Genomic DNA, 19,524 nt, shown 5'->3' with positions numbered 1-19,524 from the left:
GACAGGGGGACGGGAGGATTCTCGGTTGTATACAGGTAGGCAGGGAACCCGGGGCTTTTATGTAAAGTTACTTATTTTTTAAAATAAAGGCTTAAAATAAGTTCAAATGTTTCTGCAACAGAGTTTCCAACACACTGTTGGAATGTGAAACTCGGAACCCAGACTAGCAATCCCTAAGTGGGTGAATTCTTATGCAGAAACCTACTTTTCAAGCTTCCCCTCTCACCTTCGAGAGGCCTGCCCAGCCTTCGGCCTTGGGCCGCAGCATGGAATTCCCCAGTCCCCCTTCTCCCCATTCCAGACCCTGCCGAGCCCCTGCTGCATCTGGGACCCATCTTCACCGTTTCCCAATCCTAGCAGTTAGCCCCTGAGTCCTCTTTTTGGTCTCCACTTTGCCGTTCGAAAATGCCCAGGCTGGTGGATCGACGCTCCGCGGAGCAAAGACGGATGGCTGTCAGGAGCAGGTTCAGGAGCCTGGCCAAAGTATTCTCTGCTTCCGCCTTTGTGTCCGCGCCGCCCCCTGCCCCGGCCCCCTGCTCCCCGCTTCCCGCCAGCATCTGCCCTTCTCTGCACTGGAGTGTTTGGTCCGTGCGGCCCACCCCGGCTTCCCGAGATACGCTAGAGTTGCCCCCCACTTCCTTTCCGCCGCGCCCCTACCCACCGGGTTGCCTTCGGGGCCCTTCGGTGCTGTGTTGTCGGCGTGGCGCTGTGAGCTAGGCGAACAGGAACCCCCAGGCCCGCCACGTCTACGCTATTAGCAGCCAGGTAGCCCTGCGGGTCGAAGATGCTCAGAGGAGGAAGAAGTGCAGAGAAAAAATAGAGGCAGGAAGCAAAAAAAAAAAAAAAAAAAAACACGTAACATACACACACGCACTCAAAACCAACTTTGGGGTTAGACTTTTTCAGTTTCACACGAAGAGACCTGGAGTATCTGGAGAAGGTTTTTGAAGACGTTTAGGAGGGAGGGTGAGTTTTCTGCTGAGAAACTCAATCTGCCATACAGTAGCGGCCCCATCTGGGATCTGTCACTGCTGACAGCACCACAGGGCACAGCCGTGATCTTCTGCACAGCCTGCACTCCCCGAAATACCCTCCTTAATCAAAGGATGTCTGCGCGCCTGAGCTCAGCTGACCGAGCCGGGAGCACCAGGGCCGGCGGATTCCATCCCGGCCCGCCCCCTCCCCACTCACACAGCCACGGCCCCTCGCCTCTTAGAGGCACATTAATTAAAAGCGGAAAACAGAGGCTGATGTCATTGCTCTCACAAGATCATAAACGTGAAAGAGTCATCCTGTGAGAATCCTTGAAAATGACTTTAATGAATAATTTCAGAGACAGTTATGGCTTTGGGTGATTACTGAGCAAGAATATGAAAACCAGATTTGCAAAGCGAAGGTCAAGAGGCCTGGCCGTTACTTTCTTGCATTAAAACCGCACCGGCTTGCTTTCTTCGCCAAGTACTAGTTACCAACTGAGGTTGCGTTTTCACGTTTTCTTCAAAAGTAACAGTCTTCTTTTCCTGCTTTTCTGCCTTATCCTAAAGACAAAAATGTCAGCTCCAGGCAAGGAGATTAACAACCCACTTTAAACTGAAGGCAACCCTGCACTGGCATCAGTGACCATTGGCTTCCATCATTTTACAAAGGATGGATTTACTGCCATCTAAGGATCATATCTTTTTTGGGCTCTTCCCTAGGCAATGAAAGTTGAACATTCTCACTGACCCTGAGTCAGTACACTGTTTGTTGTAAAGGATCTCGGCGGGTGGGGAAAAAACAAGTTTCTTTTTTTTTTTTTTTTGAGACAGAGTCTCGCTCTGTTGCCCAGGCTGGAGTGCAGTGGCTGGATCTCAGCTCACTGCAAGCTCCGCCTCCCGGGTTTATGCCATTCTCCTGCCTCAGCCTCCGGAGTAGCTGGGACTACAGGCTCCTGCCACCTCACCCGGCTAGTTTTTTGTATTTTTTAGTAGAAACGGGGTTTCACTGAGTTAACCAGGATGGTCTCGATCTGCTGACCTCGTGATCCACCCGTCTCGGCCTCCCAAAGTGCTGGGATTACAGGCTTGAGCCACCGCGCCGGGCTAAAAAACAAGTTTCAAACAACCTGCCTTTACAGAAGAGTCTCCCTTACTCTTTAGTTCCGGGTCACCAATGAACTGAAAAAAGATTTGGTGATACATTAAGGAACGATATTGTCAAACACTCCATCTAGCCATGGAGAAGCATCAGGTTGGTTAGATCTGGTTGCTCATGATTGGTCATGCATTAAAAATACTATTTGAGAAAACAACTAGGGTGTTAGTTGCAGAAGTGGCCTGGTGAGTACCCTCTGATCTTTTGCACGAACAGTTTAGCTACCTGCAAGTCTGTCTTCTTTGCTTGAAAGTCCAAACTGGGACTCTCTGGGCCTGTGTTCCATGTGGATTTATTCCATTTAATTCAAGTGAAAGTTTGTTTATACTCTGAGCAAGAAAGTATTATAGGCACAAGTGATGTGGAGTTTTTTGTTTGCTTGTTTTTTGCTGTTGTTTGTTTTTGAGCGACCTGAGTGATTTAGAAAACTGTGTCTCAGTCAGCTCCACCATTCAGATCGTAGAGAACCCACTTTCCAGCACTCTAGAAAACTGTATTTTGTGCAGACATTGCCCATTTCTCCTCCTTCTAGAAGCACAAATAGGCCAAAATCCTTCAGTCACTGAGGACACAATTGTCTAAAAGGCTCATTCCCTATCCTTAGCCCCCAAACGATAGAGCTGTTTCCTTCCCTCTTGACTCCAGACAGGGGTGGGTAGGAGAGGGGACCAGGCTCTCAATGGGACATTTCCCTGACTAGAGGAAATGTTTCTGATTCTAGATTACATGAAGACACTTTGGAGTTGGTGTATAGGCTTTCCTCAAAGAACTGAGGTGACATGGACTTTTGGGAATTTTCCTCAGTTGGATTCCCTGATTATTTGTGATACTATTTGTGTACCCCAAATAGATCTTCTTGTCGATCCACTCACATCACGAGCTGTTTTCCTTTTCCTCTAGTTACATTCACCCTAGCTTCTGACTGAACACTCCGCTTGCCCTTTGTATTCCCGGCAGGAATAAACAGCATCTTCGGGGTTTGCTTTGAATCCTTGTGCTACCCAATGAGTCAGAGGTGTAGGGCTGATTCAATAATATGGCTAACTCTCTCCCTGTAAAGACTTTAAATAATGCAGGCCTCTCTTCACCCATCCCCATTCTCACCATCCTGGACTTCACACGGGTCCTGGAGAAGGTGTCCAGGGTGGGAGACAGGCTGGGTGGGTGGGTGTGCCTTCCTTTGGCACAGTGGTTAGGCATCCTCTGGGGGAGATTTTGAAAATTGCAGGCTTCCAGTCGAGCCCCTGACCCGCTGAATCAGAATTTCTGGTGAAGGTAGGGTGAAAACCGGGCTGAATTTGTCATTGTATCAAGTTGTCCGGGGAGTGGAAAGTTCAGGTGTTGGATTAATCCCAGCACCCCTTACTTCAGGAGAGACCAGGCCAACTCGCAGAACGCTAGGGTCAGGGGCGTCAGTCAGCCCGTCCAGGAATTATGCAAATATATGCAGCCTCTACTCTGAACACTGGGACATAGTAGGGGACAAAGCTGCCGCCAGCCGCCCTTGCCCTTGCGAGGTGTGTTTGCGCCAAGGACAACTCCCTGGGGGGTTGGGGAAGGGCGGGGCGAAAGAGGGTCCAGCGCCTCGGCTCGCTAGGTATTTTAGGCTTTAATAACAGGTGCAAAGGCAGCTGCTAAAAGACATCGCATTCTGTAATCAGCTTCTGCCAGGCCATCCCTCTAGACAGAAACTCCCACAATTCTGGCCCGAGGGCTGTAGGGCGGAGCAGTTGCCAGTGAGAGGGCAACCCTAAGAGGTGGCATAAGAGCCTTACCCCTAAGAGCAACCCCAATCCCATCCAGGACTTGCACTGGCACCGCTTGGGCCGCGGTTGTTGCCGCAGGGAAGCTTCGCCTGCGTAGGGACATAGCAAAGAAGCGACCGCCTGTGGAAGGCTTTCCAGGCGGAGTGCTCCAGCCGTAGCGAGTTGGAAAATAAATTTAGAGTGGGGAGGGGGCAGCAGAGACGTTAACTGGCCCCTCCTTACCCCAAACAAGGAAAACACCAAGTCTTCTGGGCTAAAAATACGTATTTATAAAGTCCCTATACGCAGGCGGGCGGCGCGTTCCAGCTGCCGGCCTGGCCCGGGGAGGACTTGGCCGCGCGGCCGCCGATTACACCCAGCTCGGCTGGGATGGCTCCGAGCCGTCTGCCCTGACGTCAGCGAGGCTCCGGCCCCGCCGCGGCCAGATAGGCGAGCGCGGCCGGGCGCGGGCGCGGCACTAATCACTCCCAGATGTCCCCAATAGCGGAGATAAAGACCGACAGAGAGGCCGGGAATAAATTTGTAATCAGGGCTCTACCATCTGATCATCAAAGCGGCCCAAATACCGGGAGAATTTGAAGGGAATGTGTGTGCAGGGGGGTCTCTTGGGGGAAGAGGTGAGGGTGCACTTCACGATGGGAACTGGCTTCGGCAGGGTAGAGCAGGGAGAACCGGGCGAGAGATCTGTAAGTTCGGTGCACGTAAGTCAGATACCTGGTGCTCTTTAACCTCCATTAGCCCTCAGACTGAAGCCGCTTAGCGGTTCCAGGGTGATTGGAGCTGGGCAGACAGTTGCTGTGCGGGAAGCACGCGTTGCGCAGCGGCTGGGTGGTAAGGAGGCGCGCTCAGAACTGTCCTGCCCCCGGAAACGTGGGATTGGTTTCCTCTCCCGGAGTTCTCCCCTCCCCCTTCTTTCTAAACATTTAAAAAACACGTAGTCGGTCTCCCCCAACCCCCATTCCCGGTAGACTTAATCCCAATAGCAATTCATTTCACCGCGGAGCTTCCTCAGGGAGGGGGCTGTTGGAGCCTCCAACCAGGGTCCTGGGCCCCAGTCTGAGGGTGACTCCTGGGTTTTTCTCTCCAAGAGATCCGCAGGCTCTGAGAGGCCAGGAGTCCTGTGCGTCCGGGAGACTCCTTAGCGCCCCCTCCTTACGTGGAGATCTGGACTCCTGTGAGCTGGGTCCAATGGAGGGAATGGGTACCCTCAGGTCACAAGGGTCCAGATTCGGCCCTCTACGGGGCCCATGCCACAAGCCTCCCTCAAGACCATCTCTGGCACCCACTAGCCAGCTCCTTTTCCAAATCTAGGAGCCTGGGTGGGATTCACAGGCAGGGAGAATTGAAGGCGGCTGTGGAAAACAAAATCCGCGCAACATTTGATTAAAGCTTCAGGGCTAACTGAGCGGTTTCTTGTGCTTTGTAGGCCCGCAGTGTATATTCAGTCCCAGTTTTCCTGGCACGCTTTGCCCTGCTTGTGTCCCTTGCAACTGGCCCGGGTTCTCTCTGCAAATCTATAGTCTGGGAAGGAACTCCCAAGTCTCATACTCCCTGCCGCTTTGCATTTGAGCTCATCCTCACCTTCCCAACCCTTCCTGCGAATTCCAGGTGCGCCCACCTCTCTCGTTCTCCTGCTACTTCACCAATCCGAGTGGGAGACTAGCTCTGCAATTCACGCCAAGCTGGGGCAGCGGCTAGCAGTCTGGCCGAAGGAATTTAGCCACCCTCCACTCCTGACACACACACAGAAGTGCTTTCTAAGAGGCCCTCAGACTGCGCTCTCTAGAACAGCTGCTACATTCACCTCATCACAATCAAGCAACCTGGTGCTCCTACACCTAACGAGGTAGCCCAGACCCAGAGGTCCACCTTTCCTAAATGCCTGGGCCTACTGGCTAACCCATCCCGAAAGCTGGAGCTTGCTGTGTCGGCCTGGAAAAGCCCTTTAAGTTGTTGTCGGTGCCCAGGCAATTTGGGAGCAGGGCCCCCACTCTGCAGTTTTTCAAACTGCTTCCCAAGCTGAGAATGGGTCTACACACACACACACACACACACACAGTCTACAACTGGCCATGCCTTTGCCCCTCCGGTGCTTCAGGGTTATCAGGCGCTTGGCCTGCGCACCGGTCTGGGGCAGAGCCCTGACAGCCAGATCTACCATCAATTTACCTTCCGCCGCCGCAGCTTCCCATTTAGCTTTTAACGTCAAATCCTACATTTTTGTCGGCTCCGGCCTGTCTAGAACGCTTGTGATTTCCCTGCAGGAGTGATTGCTCTTAACAAAATGGCAGCAACCACATTATCCGAGCAATTAAAACAGAGGTCTTTTAGCCGGTCCCGCAAGTAGAGGCTTGGAGATTTTTTTTTAAACAAAGAAGAAGTTAAAAGAGAAATAAGTGTTGGAAGAGAAAAGCATGGAAGCTCAGAAGAAGCTCCTGCCCAGTACTCCTTTCACTTCCTGGGACTTGACAACGTGGGGCGGGGATGTTGGGTGGCTGAGAGCGTCTGGGGTAACAGATAATCTGAGGGGTCCTGCCGGTTGAAGAGTCTGGTCAGTTGGGGTGTGCGTCTGGTTAGGGGGTTCAGCCGCCTGCAGGTTCAGGCAGCTGGGCATTCTGCGTTCAGCCGCCTGCAGGTTCAGGCAGCTGGGCATTCTGCCGTCTGAGGTGTGGGGGTCTGCTGGTATCTGGCTGGTTAGGGTTTCTGGCGAGTTGAAATGGCAGGGCAGGTGGGGTGAACAGGCCTGGTGCTGCTGGCCCTGAGGAAGAGGAGGCAGGCTGCACTTGGCCGGGGCCAAAGAGGAGCGCAGGTTTAAAAAGCATGTGTATTAGCAAGTTGCTCTGTAGCAATGGTGAGCCGGGGTCTTTTGGTTTCCCTCTGTTGTTGTTTAATAAGCCAGAGAAAGTGTTAAACCTGCAAAAGTGCCTTAAGGCCCAGATGGCGGAGACCAGCTACGCAAGGCGCACAGAAGGGTAGGTGCATGGGGAAGACAACTCCTCTCCGGTTCCTGTTTTTAAAACCTCACCTCCTCCACCACTGTTTACTCCAACACTTTGGTAGGCTCCTTTCTTCCAAGTCTAGGACCTGATGGCTTTCTCCTGAGCGGATTAAAATAAAGACGCAGAAGGCAACTGGAACCAGGAGAGGGAGGGAACCACTCGATCAAACGCAGGAAGATTGGGAGAACAACAGAAAATCAGGGCGCGCCTCCCCCACACCTCCTCCTCGTGTTATAAACAAAGGGAAGTGTCTGTAAACACAGCTCCGCGCCCACCAGGTCGACCCAGCGCCGGCTGACCCAAGAGGAGAAAGTTCAGATCGCTTTGGCCGAGTTGTTCTAACCCCTCGCCCTCGCGTTGTCAGCCGCCCGCAGAAGTCCGCAGAGCCTCTAGCTTGTCTCTCCCTGGGCACTTCTGAAATCGCCCACGTCGGGTCTGATTCGGCCTGCTGCAGGCAAAGGGGTCATAGTGGACACCAGCTAGGCGCGGGAACCCTTGGGATATCGTGGGAGGGTCTGTGCCCGAGGCCAAGGTGCGAACATCACCCTGAGGATGGGTTCCAGGATGGAAACCCTCTGGCAAGCCTCTCCAACACCAGATTTATATACGCGGCGCTTCATGAAACAAACCACTTTTTAATACGGTTCACCTTTCTCTCTCCTCCTCCCACCCCCTTCCAAAATCCCTCCCAGCCTCCTCTCCCCTCCCCTCAGCCGGCACAGGCACTTTAGTTTCTCCGGTTTCTAGAGCTGAGATTCAAGCTTCCGCCAAGGCTGCAGGCAAAGGAGGCCGCTGGGACTTTCTTCTGGGACGAGCTGGGACTCAGGGAGCCCAAAGACCCAACAGGGAGAGATCCCGGGTCCCCGGCTGCCAGTAGTCCCGGGAGGGTATCGCTTGTTCCGCTGGGCTGCGGCCGGGAAGACTTCAGACACCGCACAGTTAATATTGAGTTCCCTGTAACTCCTTGTAAATCTAATCCGCCCCTCGCCCCCCTTTAAATCCGTGGTCTTGTTCGCGATTTCTTACTTGACGTAAAATTCGTTGTTACCTAATCATGGACTTTTTCGAAACTCCTTCCACTCCCCTTTCCCGCCTGCTCAGATGAGAGCAAAATCCTCTCCTCTCTTTTCTTTTTCCTTTTTTTTTTTTTCTTGGATGAAAGCCCCATAGTTTGAATTAAACACCCAGACTAGCTTCCGTTGCAGCAATAATGCCGGGGTTCTCACAACTCCTCCACCAGAAACACACTCTCCAAACAAAAACTGACGGCCTCAAGAAACGGCTTCTGATTGATTTCAGGAAAGCAAGAGCACTATTAAAGCTTCTGAGCGAACTGCCGGGCTGGGTTCTCCAGCCCAGATCTTCCTTCTAGAGAATACTCAGCGTTCTCCAGCTGGTGGAAGAGGGAAAGAGACACCACACGGACAGAGCCCAGACCCTTTGCAGGGTTTGTAACAAGGACACTTCTCTTTAGGAACACCTCCTTCTCCTGCATAGACCGCAGGTCAGGTTGACTGGTTGGAACCACTGAGTCTTTAAAATAAAGTTAGAGGCAATCATGATAATTTAGTTTACTTCTGAATATTTTAAATATTATGAAAACAAGTATAACAGCTTTGTTTTCAAAACTCTTTTGAGGTATCAACCATTAAAAGATTAGGGTTTCTGTAAAAAAAAAAAACACAGTGGTTTATTGAATACTTACAACGTTTACACTTTCAATATTAATTAAATTCCATTTAGTTTTAGAGGACGGAAGTGCACAAAACAAGTGGCTGTTGGAAACATCTTCAAAGAGGGAACGACCACAGATGAACGGACAGCACTAGATACCGATCCCAACGGAAATGTTAGCGGCCCTGTTTTCTGCTTTGAAATAAAACTTTATAATCCCCAGGAATATTTATATCCAAAGGCCAAGTATTAAAGATACACTTCACAAACGCACTAGTGCCCACTGTCTTTATCTGGAAGGAGTTGGATAGGTTGGCGGGGGGCAACGCTGGTGTCTACACAGCCAAGAGGGAACATTCACGCACACAGAATCTACGAGACGACGGGATCCCTTACCACACGGGAGTGTCCTCTTCATATTAAAATATGGAATGCTTTTCTTCAAATATCCACTTTTTGTTTTGGAGGGGGAGACGGGGAGCGGATGCCTCAAAGGGGGTCAAAGAGAGGGGAAGGAAATTGCACATAAATAAACCGGATGATTCCAAATGCAAGGAGTCCTCAGAGCCGAGCGCGGACGGCTTTTCCGGAGTCCTGGGTCTGCATCTGGCGCCTTGGCCCCGGCTCACTCGCGCTCTCTTCCTCCTCCTCCTTCTCCTCCTCCTCCTCCTCCTCACTGCTTGAGCTCCAGGGCCCAGACGTGCTGCGGCCAGCCCGTTCGGCCTTTGGTTTTCTTGTCGTTGCTGCTCACTGTGCTTTTCAAGATTTCGTTCTGGACAGAGGGAAGGCGAGGGCAAGAAAAGTGGAAAAAGAAATTCAGAGAGGATACCTGGTTCTACACCGACCCGGCGCTTCCTGGGCCGGAGGAGACAGTGAACCAGAGAGGAAAGGATACGATGGGGGAGTCCCAGCCCCTGCAGAGAAGCTACAAAGGTTAGCGCTACCCTAGCCGGCGCGGAGGCCTCCGCGCTGCAGAGCTCAACTACCGGATCCACAAGTTTATAAACAACCGCCGGTTTTCGAGTCGTTTATGGAGGAGCTGGGGGCCTTTTCTCCTACTCCAGATGTAGGGGCGGGCGCTGGAGTCGGCGCTAAGTCTGGTTTCTCTGTTTTCATTAGCAATCCCAGATCCACCTCTAGGAAAAACAGAGCGAAGGAGCCTGTTTCGGCCTGGGCCTATCGGCCAGAGGCTCTCGGCCTCCGGCTCAGCAGTGCCTCTCCTTCAAGGCCTCTGAAATCTCTGGTTATTCGGGAGGTCACTCGATTATGCAGCCACCAAAGGGCTGCAGGGGCCAAAGAAGAAAAATTCGCCAAATTCAATTATTTTCCGGGCCCTTCGTGGACATAGCTCTATCCTGCACCACCGCCCCGTGGGCACTTGGTAGGAATCTGATGAAACTTTAAACGGCTCAATGTACTTTCGTGTTATTTTTGAAACAATGACCATAGTAATACTTTTTTCCCCTTAAAATGTACCGGATCATTCAAATAAAATTAGAAATGCCAATGGAATATATTCATCTGGGAAATTACATTTTAACGTCATAGCCAAGGAAAAATTGGAACTGTATTTTGAAGTCAGAAGTACTTATTTTATGTTTACCATTACGTCTTCCGGGCATAGTATGAGAACAACCACAAAACTCAGGACTCAGTCTCAGTGGCAGCCTCCTTCTGGAAGTGGGGTAGGGAGTGCTATCAATAGTGAAATAATGGGAATCAAGGGCTTCTTTGAGACTTATTGTGGAAACATCTGAAAGCAAGATCGGATTGGAGACCGAAAGAAGGGTCTAACGGATACGGGATGAGGCGTCCGTTCAGACCAGTCCGATCGCGATAGATCAAGACCCAGACTTTTTGAGGTCCGTCCTAAGTGCTAGGGGGCAGTGATAACCTGGAGGTAAGATCACCAGCGCATAGCATCCCTAACTTTGTCCTCTTCCTGCTGACACCCTCCCCTCAACTCTCTGCTTATGCCGGAAGCCATCCTCACACTACCTGGTGCAAACAACCTTGGCGCGGGACGCAGCCAAAGAACACGAGTTGCCATTTCTCAGCCCAATTGGAAAGAGGCCGGGAGCACCCGTTCCCTGACCCCCTCAGCCCCACCGCCTGCCGTCCCCTGGTACTGACCAGCTCCTTCTTCCTCTTCTCCTCTTTCACGTCGGTCTTCTTGATCTCTGCCTTGAAGGCCTCCGCCTCGCCATTCTGGTCGTCCTTGGCCAGCAGGTCCATGAGGTAGGCGATGTAGCTGGTGGCCAGGCGCAGGGTCTTGATTTTGGAGAGTTTGGTGTCGGCGGGTACATTGGGGATGCACTCGCGCAATTCGGCGAAGGCGCTGTTGATGCTCTGAGTCCTGCGCCGCTCCTTGCGGTTGGCAGTGCCGCGGCGCTTCACCGGGCGCGGCCCCCCCAGGCCCGGGGGCCCGGCGCCCGGCGGCACCCCCCCGTAATGGGAGTGATCCAGGCCGGCGGCGCCGCTGGCATACTCGGGGCTGTAGGACAGGGCCATGCTGTAGTCGGGGGGCGACATCTCGGGGTGGCCGATGAGCCAGCCATGGAAGTAGGGGTTCTCCTCATGGCTGCAGCGGCTGGCGGCGGCGGCGGCGGCAGCTGCGGCGGCGGCGGCGGCGGCAAAAGGGTAGCCCTCATGGTGCACCACCGGGTGGTGGGGGAAACCGCCTACCAGACTCATTTCGCCCTCCGCGCCCCTCCACGCGCCCCAGCGTGCCCGCAGCCCCGCCGCGCCCTCGGCCCGGGCCCCTGCCTCGGCGCTCGGCGTCCTCCCCCACCCCCCACCCCCCAGCCCCCGGGCGCCCGGGCCCGCCCGGCAGCCGCAGAGGGGGCTGCTGCAGCCCGGGCCCCGTCCCCTCGCCTGGCCAGCCGGGCCCGCTTCAGCAGCGCTGCGGCCGCCGGCTCCCCATGGGGCGCGGCGAGCTGGTCCTGGCACCGTGCGCCCCTGGCCGCCGCCGCCGCCGCCGCCGGTTCCCGCCTTGCTCCACGGCCCGTGCTTCGGCTCCTGCTTCCCCGGCTGCTGCGCGGAGGCAGAATCCTCTCGTGCTCATACAAAGGTGCAGGGGCTCCCGCGAGGCTGCTGCGCGGAGTCTCGGGAATCCAAGCCCGGGCCGCGGTCCTGGCACCGAAGCTAACCCGGAATCCAGGGACGAGTCTGAGCCGCGGCTGGAGGAGCAGGTCCAGCTGTGCCGGGAGGCGGCGGGGTCGACTGCTTACTGCAAAACTACCTCCGTGCGACCCTCCCCTTCCCGCTTTTCCCCTCCCCCTACCAGCCCGATCTGGGTTCTTGGGCGCTTATTGTTTTAATGAAATTTTTGGTTGTTGTTGTTTTGGTCCTTAAATGTGATTTTAGCTGCGAGTAACGTGTCCTCGCTCCTCCCAGGCTCAATCGGAGGGTTTTCAGAGAGGTCTCAGTGCATCCATTTTCTCAGATCCTCTCCTTTCGGGTTAAGGATCTGGAGCCCTGAATGAGCCTTGGAGCTCGAAGGCTGCGGCTCGGGCTCTCGGAGGGCTCTGCGAGGTGGCTGTGGAAGCTCCGGGGTGACGGCGGTGGTTCTCCTGGGCTGGACGACGTGAGGGGAGCAAGCGGATTTTCCCAGCAAGATCTCCATGTACAGCTACATCTTTAGGGCTACTCGGGTTAATATATGTCGTCAGAGGCTCCTCACGCCAATCCCGGGGCTGCAGGGGCGGCGCCTCCAGCTCTCGGCAATAAAACTTTTTGATGTTCACGTTGCTAATTGCCGAGGTCCTCTTCCAGGATTGGCTACCTCCTCATAACCATAAGATAATTAAAACTTAGGGCGGGGGGGCAGGGTTAAAAAAACTTTTTTTTTTTTTATCAGCCAGAGGATAATGCAAGTGTTTAACAGATGCTTCACTATTAAAATATTTTTTCCCCCAAGTCTCAAATATTGAAGAATCTCTAACCAGGTACAGTATCACTCTGCTCTCTTTTCTGATTGAAAAGAAAGAAAGAAAGAAAACGCAGGTACTGCTTTTCGAAGTGCTTTGTAGGTAATCGAGGTAAGAAAATAGACGCAGGCAGCCTCTTACAATTTTATGCGGGGGCGCCGGGAGCCTCGTGGCGGGCGGTGGGGTCCCCCACAAAGGCGCGGCTGGGAGCCAGCGCTCTTTGCCCCAGCAGGGACAAGGAGCGGCTGGAGAAGGGTGTTTCTTTGACCAGTTTACAGGCTCCAAACGCCAGTCTCAGTGGCTATTGAGTTACCCACCAAGTTACCCCGGTTAGAGCTGTTTGTGGTGGCTCACGTTATTGCGGCAAACTTTGGAGATGACCGCTGGGTCCTCCGGGCGAACGGTCAAGCCGATTGTAAATGCTGTTATTTCCATATCCTTCAGGGACACCAGCCCCAACGAAGACCTTGGGCGATTTCAAAGTGCGGGCACCTCGATTCCCCGAATCTGTGGTGTGGCTGGTGTCGGTGTTTCCCTGGTTTAACTAGCCTCCTTGGTAAGTAACTGAATATTTTTTACAGCGTGTTCAGAGCTTATTTTCCAGTTTTTATGAACAAACATATAAATATATCTCTGCATTCCTGCCTCCCTCATAAAAGCGGGCATCTGTGGAAAGCAGGTTTAGTTATCGGAGGGGAACCATTAAACGCCAGTTTAAGAGGCAGGCCGGGAGGACGGCTCGTGGATGTTTAGACTGCCGGCCTTGGTGATCTTGAACGCATTATGACGGAAAATGGATCTCCACTTGTAAGTCACCGGGCGGCGGGGCACCCGGGCCCGCAGCGCCCACGTGGCGTGAGCTTCTTGAGAAGGTTTGCATGCGGCGAGGGCGGGTGGTCAATGGAGCTGAAATCACCCCACGCTTGGCCCCAAGCCGAGAGGGGAGGCTGATGTGTATATGCAGATTCCACCCGAAGGAGTTCGGTGTGGAAAACGGTGTCAACAGGAGCCCGCGGGCTGTAAATTAGAGCAAGGCGAGGGCAGACTGTGCAGGCGCCAGCGGGACGGGGCGGCCTGGGGCTTGCCGCTGGGCAGACCAGGGTAGCCCAAGGGAGACCAAATACTCTACCTTGGGCATCGCCCTTTGGAGGCGGGCAGAGTCCAGCCGCAGGCCACAAAACGATGCCCACCCGAAGGACTCCACAAGGACAGTCCTTTCCTTGCTCACCACTGACAAAGTGGTTGAGGCTGAAAGGCGAGGTCAGTGCGAATGGACGGCGCCCAACTTCGGTGGTGCCGTTGACTCTGTGCTGGGGCCCTGCCCTCCACTAGCCCTAGAGTCTTGGGCAGCAGGATTGAGAAATATATATATTCAGGTTTGCCGCGGCTGGGCGGTAGGAGACAGGGACTTAAAAGCCCAGGATAAGAGTCGGTTCAGGACCCATTCCTTTTCTAGGTAACGGGTTAACATCCTTGAATGTCTAAGGCCAAGCGTTTTAAGGCACTGAACCTAGAATAGGGATTCACTGAAACTAGGCTCGTTGGTAAGCGCCAGGGGCTTGCAGTTGAGCTCGGAACAAAATAGTGACCTACCGCTCTAAACCTCCAACTTGGGCAGGTCTGCAGTTTTGAGCACAAGGAGAGCCTTTTTAAGACCTGGTTCTTCAAGGAAAGAATACAGGTAGTGTGGTTGGGGGTTCTGTTTACATTTTCACCCGGAGGCAAACCCTGAATGTGTAAATACTGGTAGTTCAATTCTCTGACATTTGATACGTTTTTAAAAAGTCTGTTTATAAAAACACATTTAGGCCTTGGGAGCAGGTAGACAAAGTAAGATTGCACTGGGGCTGGGAACATATAAAAATTCAGGGAAATTAGTTGGTTGGCTGCTTTCAGACTCAAAGGGAGTTTTGGGAATTGAAGGAAGGAAGCCGAGTCCAGAGGAGGGCTGAGTTGGGGATTGAGATGCTCTGTCCATCAGAGACCAGCGGTGAGTGACCTCAATTTTGAAAGCTTCCGAACTTGCCACATTTAGCTTTTCTTATGCTTTTAACTGAAACAAACAAACAAAAAAGCAAAAATGAATGAATTGCCTCGTGGCCCCAGATAGCATTGCAAGTGGTAAAGGAAATGGGCAACATGGTACAGAAAAAAGAAATCATAAAAGATGGTAATCTGAACATCAATTCTCACTGACATTGTCGTTATCAGTTAACTGCTGTGGTCCAAGGGCCTAAGACTTGATGTAGCTCAGAAACCCAAATCCAGAGACCACCGCCTTAGAAAGGTGGCTGGATGAGAGGGGACAATTGGGTGAACCCTAGTGGTGTCCCCAACTGTAGTAACTGACTCAGGCAGGCCAGACTGGACCGGACTGGTTGAGCTCTACCCTAAATATACAAACACATCCGCTTTTCTCTTGCAGTGTCCTTTGGCCTGTTGTCTTCCAGGTTTTCCAGGATACTGGGTTAGCCTGCTCCTTTGGGAAACTGTGAAGCAAGGATACCATCTCAAGTTTGCCCCCAGTTTAGGTGTCCTGGGCATCCTGGTGGTAGTGATGGAGGGGCTGATAGTGGTGGCAATGAAGGAGAGGGTGGTGTTGCTGATGAGAGGGAAAGTGGGAGAAGAAAGGGAGAAAGGCACAGTCCCTGACTTCACTGTCAGCATGGGAACCCCACTCCTGGGTGCACTAGTGAGGCTGCTGATGCACATGTTCTAAGTATTCAAAGGCCCAGGGAACTGGCTTGCTGGGGGCTCCTCTGGCTGCCTGTGGAGGAATCCTAGCTAGGGGTGCTTCTTTGCCTATCCTGAGAGGCTGAGGGCTGAGCCAAAACCAGCCTTACTCGGGTCCAGAAAGTGCTTCACAAAGAGGCAGCCCAGGTTTGGGTGAGTGTTTGGGATTCTGTGCCTTTGTTGTAGCTGATGGTGCACCTACTGTACCGCACATGTCATCTGCCTTCAGCCAAATAGACAGAATCAGGTTCAAACATTTATTTTGCTCCTCACGTCTCTTGTCTCTTTGCCGTCACTGGTACTGCTTTCCCTGGAAAAAGACTGAAAGAGCACCAGAGAGGCTGAACATGCCCATGCAAACATTTTGGTCTTGTGAGATATTATTATACTTTAAAAAAATCAATCTGGTTTAAACTAATTTTAAAAAATCTTTAGTTAGGTTTTAGGGGAAATACAGATTGTCTCAGGGTGTTTATTATTTCAAAGGCAAGGGCAGTTTATATCCTCTGTTTTGCTCATAAGAACCCAAAATAAACTAGACCCAAAAAGAATCAGGCCAGAGGGTCATAAATGTGCATTTTATGTTAATGGGAATTATGGCTCAGTTCTCATCATCGTCTTCCAAATCTCATTTTACCTTGTTGTTCTAACCAACATAGTAGAAGTGACTCTGACCGTTCCCTTAAGAATCTTTAATGCTCTTACATGATATGAGCCTCAGAACATGCTAAGAACCCTCTGAAAGAACATCAAGCCTGGAAGGTGACAGAAGGAGCAATGTATTCTTGAAGATGTCACCTCAGCCCACCTGCTCCAAGGACAGTGCTTCTTGCAACACTCTGATGGCTCTGCGTTCTTTTCCATACCAGGGTAGGGTGGAGTCATTTTACATGTTATCCACTTAGTCCCAGGATGTTTAGGACACCCAGAACAATGCATATTGTCTGAGTGGTGGCAAGGGTCTCCCTCTAGCTGGGGCTGTGTAGTCCTTGTTTGCATAGTTCTTCTTGTGTAGTCTTTTCTTTTTGGCCTTTGAGAAATAGTTGTCTACAGACATAGCAAGTGAAAGTGGCTCCAGAAGTATGGTGCTGCTCAAAGTACACATCTGCAAAACAGAACCAAATTCTGTTGGATTTGAGTGTCTATTTCACAAAAGGAAGAGTAAGAAAAGCTGCCCTTCTGTCTTGTGAGGTTTTTTTTCTTCTTCTTCTTTTAAGCAAGTTTTTGGATTTGAGGTAGGGGTGGCATATTTAGGGAGTGGATCCTCTTCCTTTCTCTTCCCTACATGGAGAGATGGAGCAGGGAGGGGCTAGTTCAGCTGAATGATGACCGTGGAGGGGCTGCTTGCTTATGAATCCTTCAGTCCAGCTCTAATTAGAAAACAGTGAAGTGGAGAAAATCAGGGATTGCTTGGTGCCTGCACATTCCCTCCTCATCTTTCTCTTCTCCTTCTTTCTCTTCTTTCCCCCTTCCACCCTCCTCCCTCCCTCCCTCTCTTCTCTCCATTTCTTCCTTGTAATTTGCCTTTTAGCAGTACTTGAGATTACAAGTTTTTTTTTTTTTTTCTTTTCTTTTTCTTTTCCTATTACTGAATCTGCAACTGGCATGGAAGAATGAGATACTGATTCATGCTGAAGTCTTTTAAGAAAAATCTTAATATCCACAGTCAGTCGAATTTTCCTTTCTTTCTAAATAATCAATGACTAGATCCCCATATTAACTGGTAGATACATTGCTGCACTGGAGGGTTTTCATTGATAAGGAAGAACTAAATATTTTTCCAGGTGTCTAAGTGTGTCTGTAAATCTAAAATACTCATTCAGACTAAAGGGACCATAAGATAACCCCGTGAAGGCCTTCAAGCAGCAGCATGATGTAGATACATGGGAGATATTAGTAATGTTATTATACTAGTCCTAAGAGGGACAGTAAATCTGATCTTTGTTAATCTTCACTAGTTTGTAGTAAAATGTAGAGTTTAGAGCAAAACCGGTGTGAGAACATACATCCCATAGGATTTATGTTAAATATTCATTCGAATTATTGCTTCAAGCAAATTACATACACACTAGTGGTATTTTCTTTCAAGCCGGGAGGAAATCACTCAACATTCAGATGAGGAAGTGTGATTTTGCATCCGTGTTCTATGGAAATAGTAAGTAATGGACTTCACCTAGTCTGCAATACATTATGGGGTTCAGAATAAAATATGAGTGCAATTGGCAATTTAAAATGGGGCTTTGGAGAGAAAACATTTATTTGACTGAAAGATTTGCTTCTGACTTGAGGCCCAGGAACATTCCCAGTTTTAACTGTAGTGTTGCATTCCTGGGAAGTTCTGTTGCACAGCTTCCTTTGCAAATTCACGTAGATGGATTTCTTTAGCTCTGACAGTTCCCTCTAAACCTTTCCTACATTCTTCCAGAGCCTTTGCTTATAGATAGGGGAGTTATACCAGGATGGCTAGGTTTCAGGTTAACAAAAAGAAATACTTTTATTGTCAATATTAATGGCAAACCTCGATTTTTACAAGGCTTGGGTTTAGCAGTGTGAGCAGATCAAAAGCAGCTTGGTTTGATTTCTCAATATTCTCTGGAGCTTAGACAATTAACTGCAATTTCGCTGCTAACGAAACGACACAAAAAAGTTAGTTACACAAATGTTATAGGTAATCTTTTGGCATAGATTTTTACCTGAGTACAACATATCAGAATCTAAAAAATTTGTCTACTGAACTCGAGTTGAGTTTTGCAGGAAAACTCCTTAAGAAAATGTTGTGTGAACTATGTCCTTGGTTGCAATGCCATGAGCCTGTTTCAGTGTGTGCATTCCAGGCTTGCCTCTCTAGCTGGGTAAGGATCCGGCAGACTGAGGTCTCTTTGGTAATTTGGGTACACCAAGTCTCCAGTTAATGATAGATAATCAGCCTTTGGGTCATTCGGTCATTCTCTTATTACAAACCCCTCCTGCTCTCTCTGATCTCCTTTCAAACTAAATTTCACACAAACAAATAAAGCTAGACAGGGACAAGTTCTTAAAAAAAAGAGGGAAATATTAGAAACGCCTGATACAGAACTCTAAACAAGGAAAGGCAAGCTAAAAGAGGATAGGAAAGAACATCTTATCAAAACGAACATGTTGTGTACAAAACATTAAAAGAAAAGGCTCTGGTTTTTGTTAAAGTGACAGAAAATTAAAATAAAAATAATTACAGGCAGCAAAGTTATAAACAGGGAAGGCAGGATGCTAGCTGGAAATGCGCAGCACTAAGGGGCTAATTTGTTGTTACAGATTATGTATCTGCACCCTGATTGGAGAGGTGCTACCTTGTTCCATTTTCCAGAAGAGAATGGTTTTTCTTTTTAATACTTGTGTGAATGCTTACTTAAGTTAACACAGGCCACAGCTTTGAGGAATGAGAAATGGAATTGCATTCTGCTTGCAAAGCATCCAACTTCAAACGAAGAAATTGGTTGTGTACAAAAAAGCAGAATTTCATTCAGAATACGTTTGGAGACTTCACTAAATTTGTGTGACTGATGCTTTTTTGTTTTGCTGACAGAAGGCGCAGATCATTCATGGGGAATATAACTGAAACCAGTCCTCCCCACCCCCTGGGGATCTTCACTTTCCCAGTCTACATCTGCCTGTGACTCCAGAAAGACAAACTGCAGATTGGCCAAGGTACATATCAGATCAGATCCCTCTGGGAAAAGCGCGGGAATGCTTGGCTCTAGTAGTTAGGAGCTCTGGTGAGAGTGCCCCTAGTGCCATTTTCCCAACCCTGCCCTTTGGTCTACATTCAGGGCTCTAGACAGTCACAGTCTACCTGCTGGGTGTCCACTCTCAAGCCATAGGTTTTCAATCATAAAAGGGATTAGGACCTTGGCTCAAAATGTGGTTAATGCAGTCTTCAAATTAGGAGGACAGCTGGGAGATGGCAGCAGGGAATGAAAGTGTGACTTCTACTTTGTCCCCAACGGTGGGTCTGGCACCCCTTGACTTGCCAGTATGCTGGCAAACAACCCATCTCTCTTGGAGAATCCACACTTGGTTTCTTCTAGGTGCAACCTAAATGCTACCTCCTCCAGGGAGCCTTTCCGGATATGTCTTCTCTCTCCCCCAACTCCCTCCCCCAAATGAAGTTTTCTCTTCTGAATTCCTTCCTGGTGCTGTCACTTCTATTCTTTTGGGTAGATCTCTGGGGCAAGCATATGCCACCTCTTGTGATTGTGGGTTTCTTGACAACCTAATCAATGCCTTGAACAGAAGAGATGTTTAGATATGTTT

At 50.5% G+C, this 19,524-nt stretch overlaps 2 protein-coding genes and 1 long non-coding RNA gene across 5 annotated transcripts in view; 1 reads left to right on the top strand and 2 right to left on the bottom strand.

Annotated features, from left to right (window-relative positions):
• SCRG1 (stimulator of chondrogenesis 1) overlaps positions 1-821 on the bottom strand; it is a 134,387-nt gene extending 133,566 nt beyond the window's left edge. Inside the window, exon 1 of the mRNA XM_023226734.2 lies at positions 662-821. The gene's annotated coding sequence lies outside the window, so the exon portion shown is untranslated. The remainder of the gene's footprint in view (positions 1-661) is intronic.
• A 5,916-nt stretch (positions 822-6,737) lies between these two features.
• On the bottom strand, positions 6,738-12,205 carry HAND2 (heart and neural crest derivatives expressed 2). Of its 3 annotated transcripts, XR_002735123.2 has the most exons (4): positions 10,706-11,266; positions 8,969-9,344; positions 7,242-7,346; positions 6,738-6,997 (listed from the first exon to the last, which is right to left on the bottom strand). XR_002735123.2 is itself a non-coding variant. In XM_023229153.2 (2 exons), exons 1-2 carry the CDS (start codon positions 11,264-11,266, stop codon positions 9,246-9,248), a joined length of 660 nt encoding a protein of 219 aa, XP_023084921.2. In that variant the 5' UTR covers positions 11,267-12,205; the 3' UTR covers positions 8,455-9,245. The 3 variants fall into 3 exon arrangements, 2 of the variants coding, with proteins under 2 accessions (XP_023084921.2, XP_026302489.1); XM_023229153.2 differs by lacking the exons at positions 6,738-6,997; positions 7,242-7,346 and having other exon boundaries at positions 8,455-9,344; positions 10,706-12,205; XM_026446704.1 differs by lacking the exons at positions 6,738-6,997; positions 7,242-7,346; positions 8,969-9,344 and adding an exon at positions 11,782-12,205 and having other exon boundaries at positions 10,033-11,168.
• Positions 12,206-12,440: 235 nt separating this feature from the next.
• Positions 12,441-16,376, top strand: LOC111553972. Its single transcript, XR_002735126.2, has 3 exons — positions 12,441-12,519; positions 12,780-13,057; positions 15,894-16,376. It is a non-coding gene; the product is annotated as an uncharacterized LOC111553972 (long non-coding RNA).
• The last annotated feature ends 3,148 nt before the right edge of the window (positions 16,377-19,524 follow it).

Source organism: Piliocolobus tephrosceles, chromosome 3 (assembly GCF_002776525.5).
Source record: "Piliocolobus tephrosceles isolate RC106 chromosome 3, ASM277652v3, whole genome shotgun sequence".
Lineage (NCBI taxonomy): Eukaryota > Metazoa > Chordata > Mammalia > Primates > Cercopithecidae > Piliocolobus > Piliocolobus tephrosceles.
This window is presented reverse-complemented; position numbering and strand designations above follow the sequence as displayed.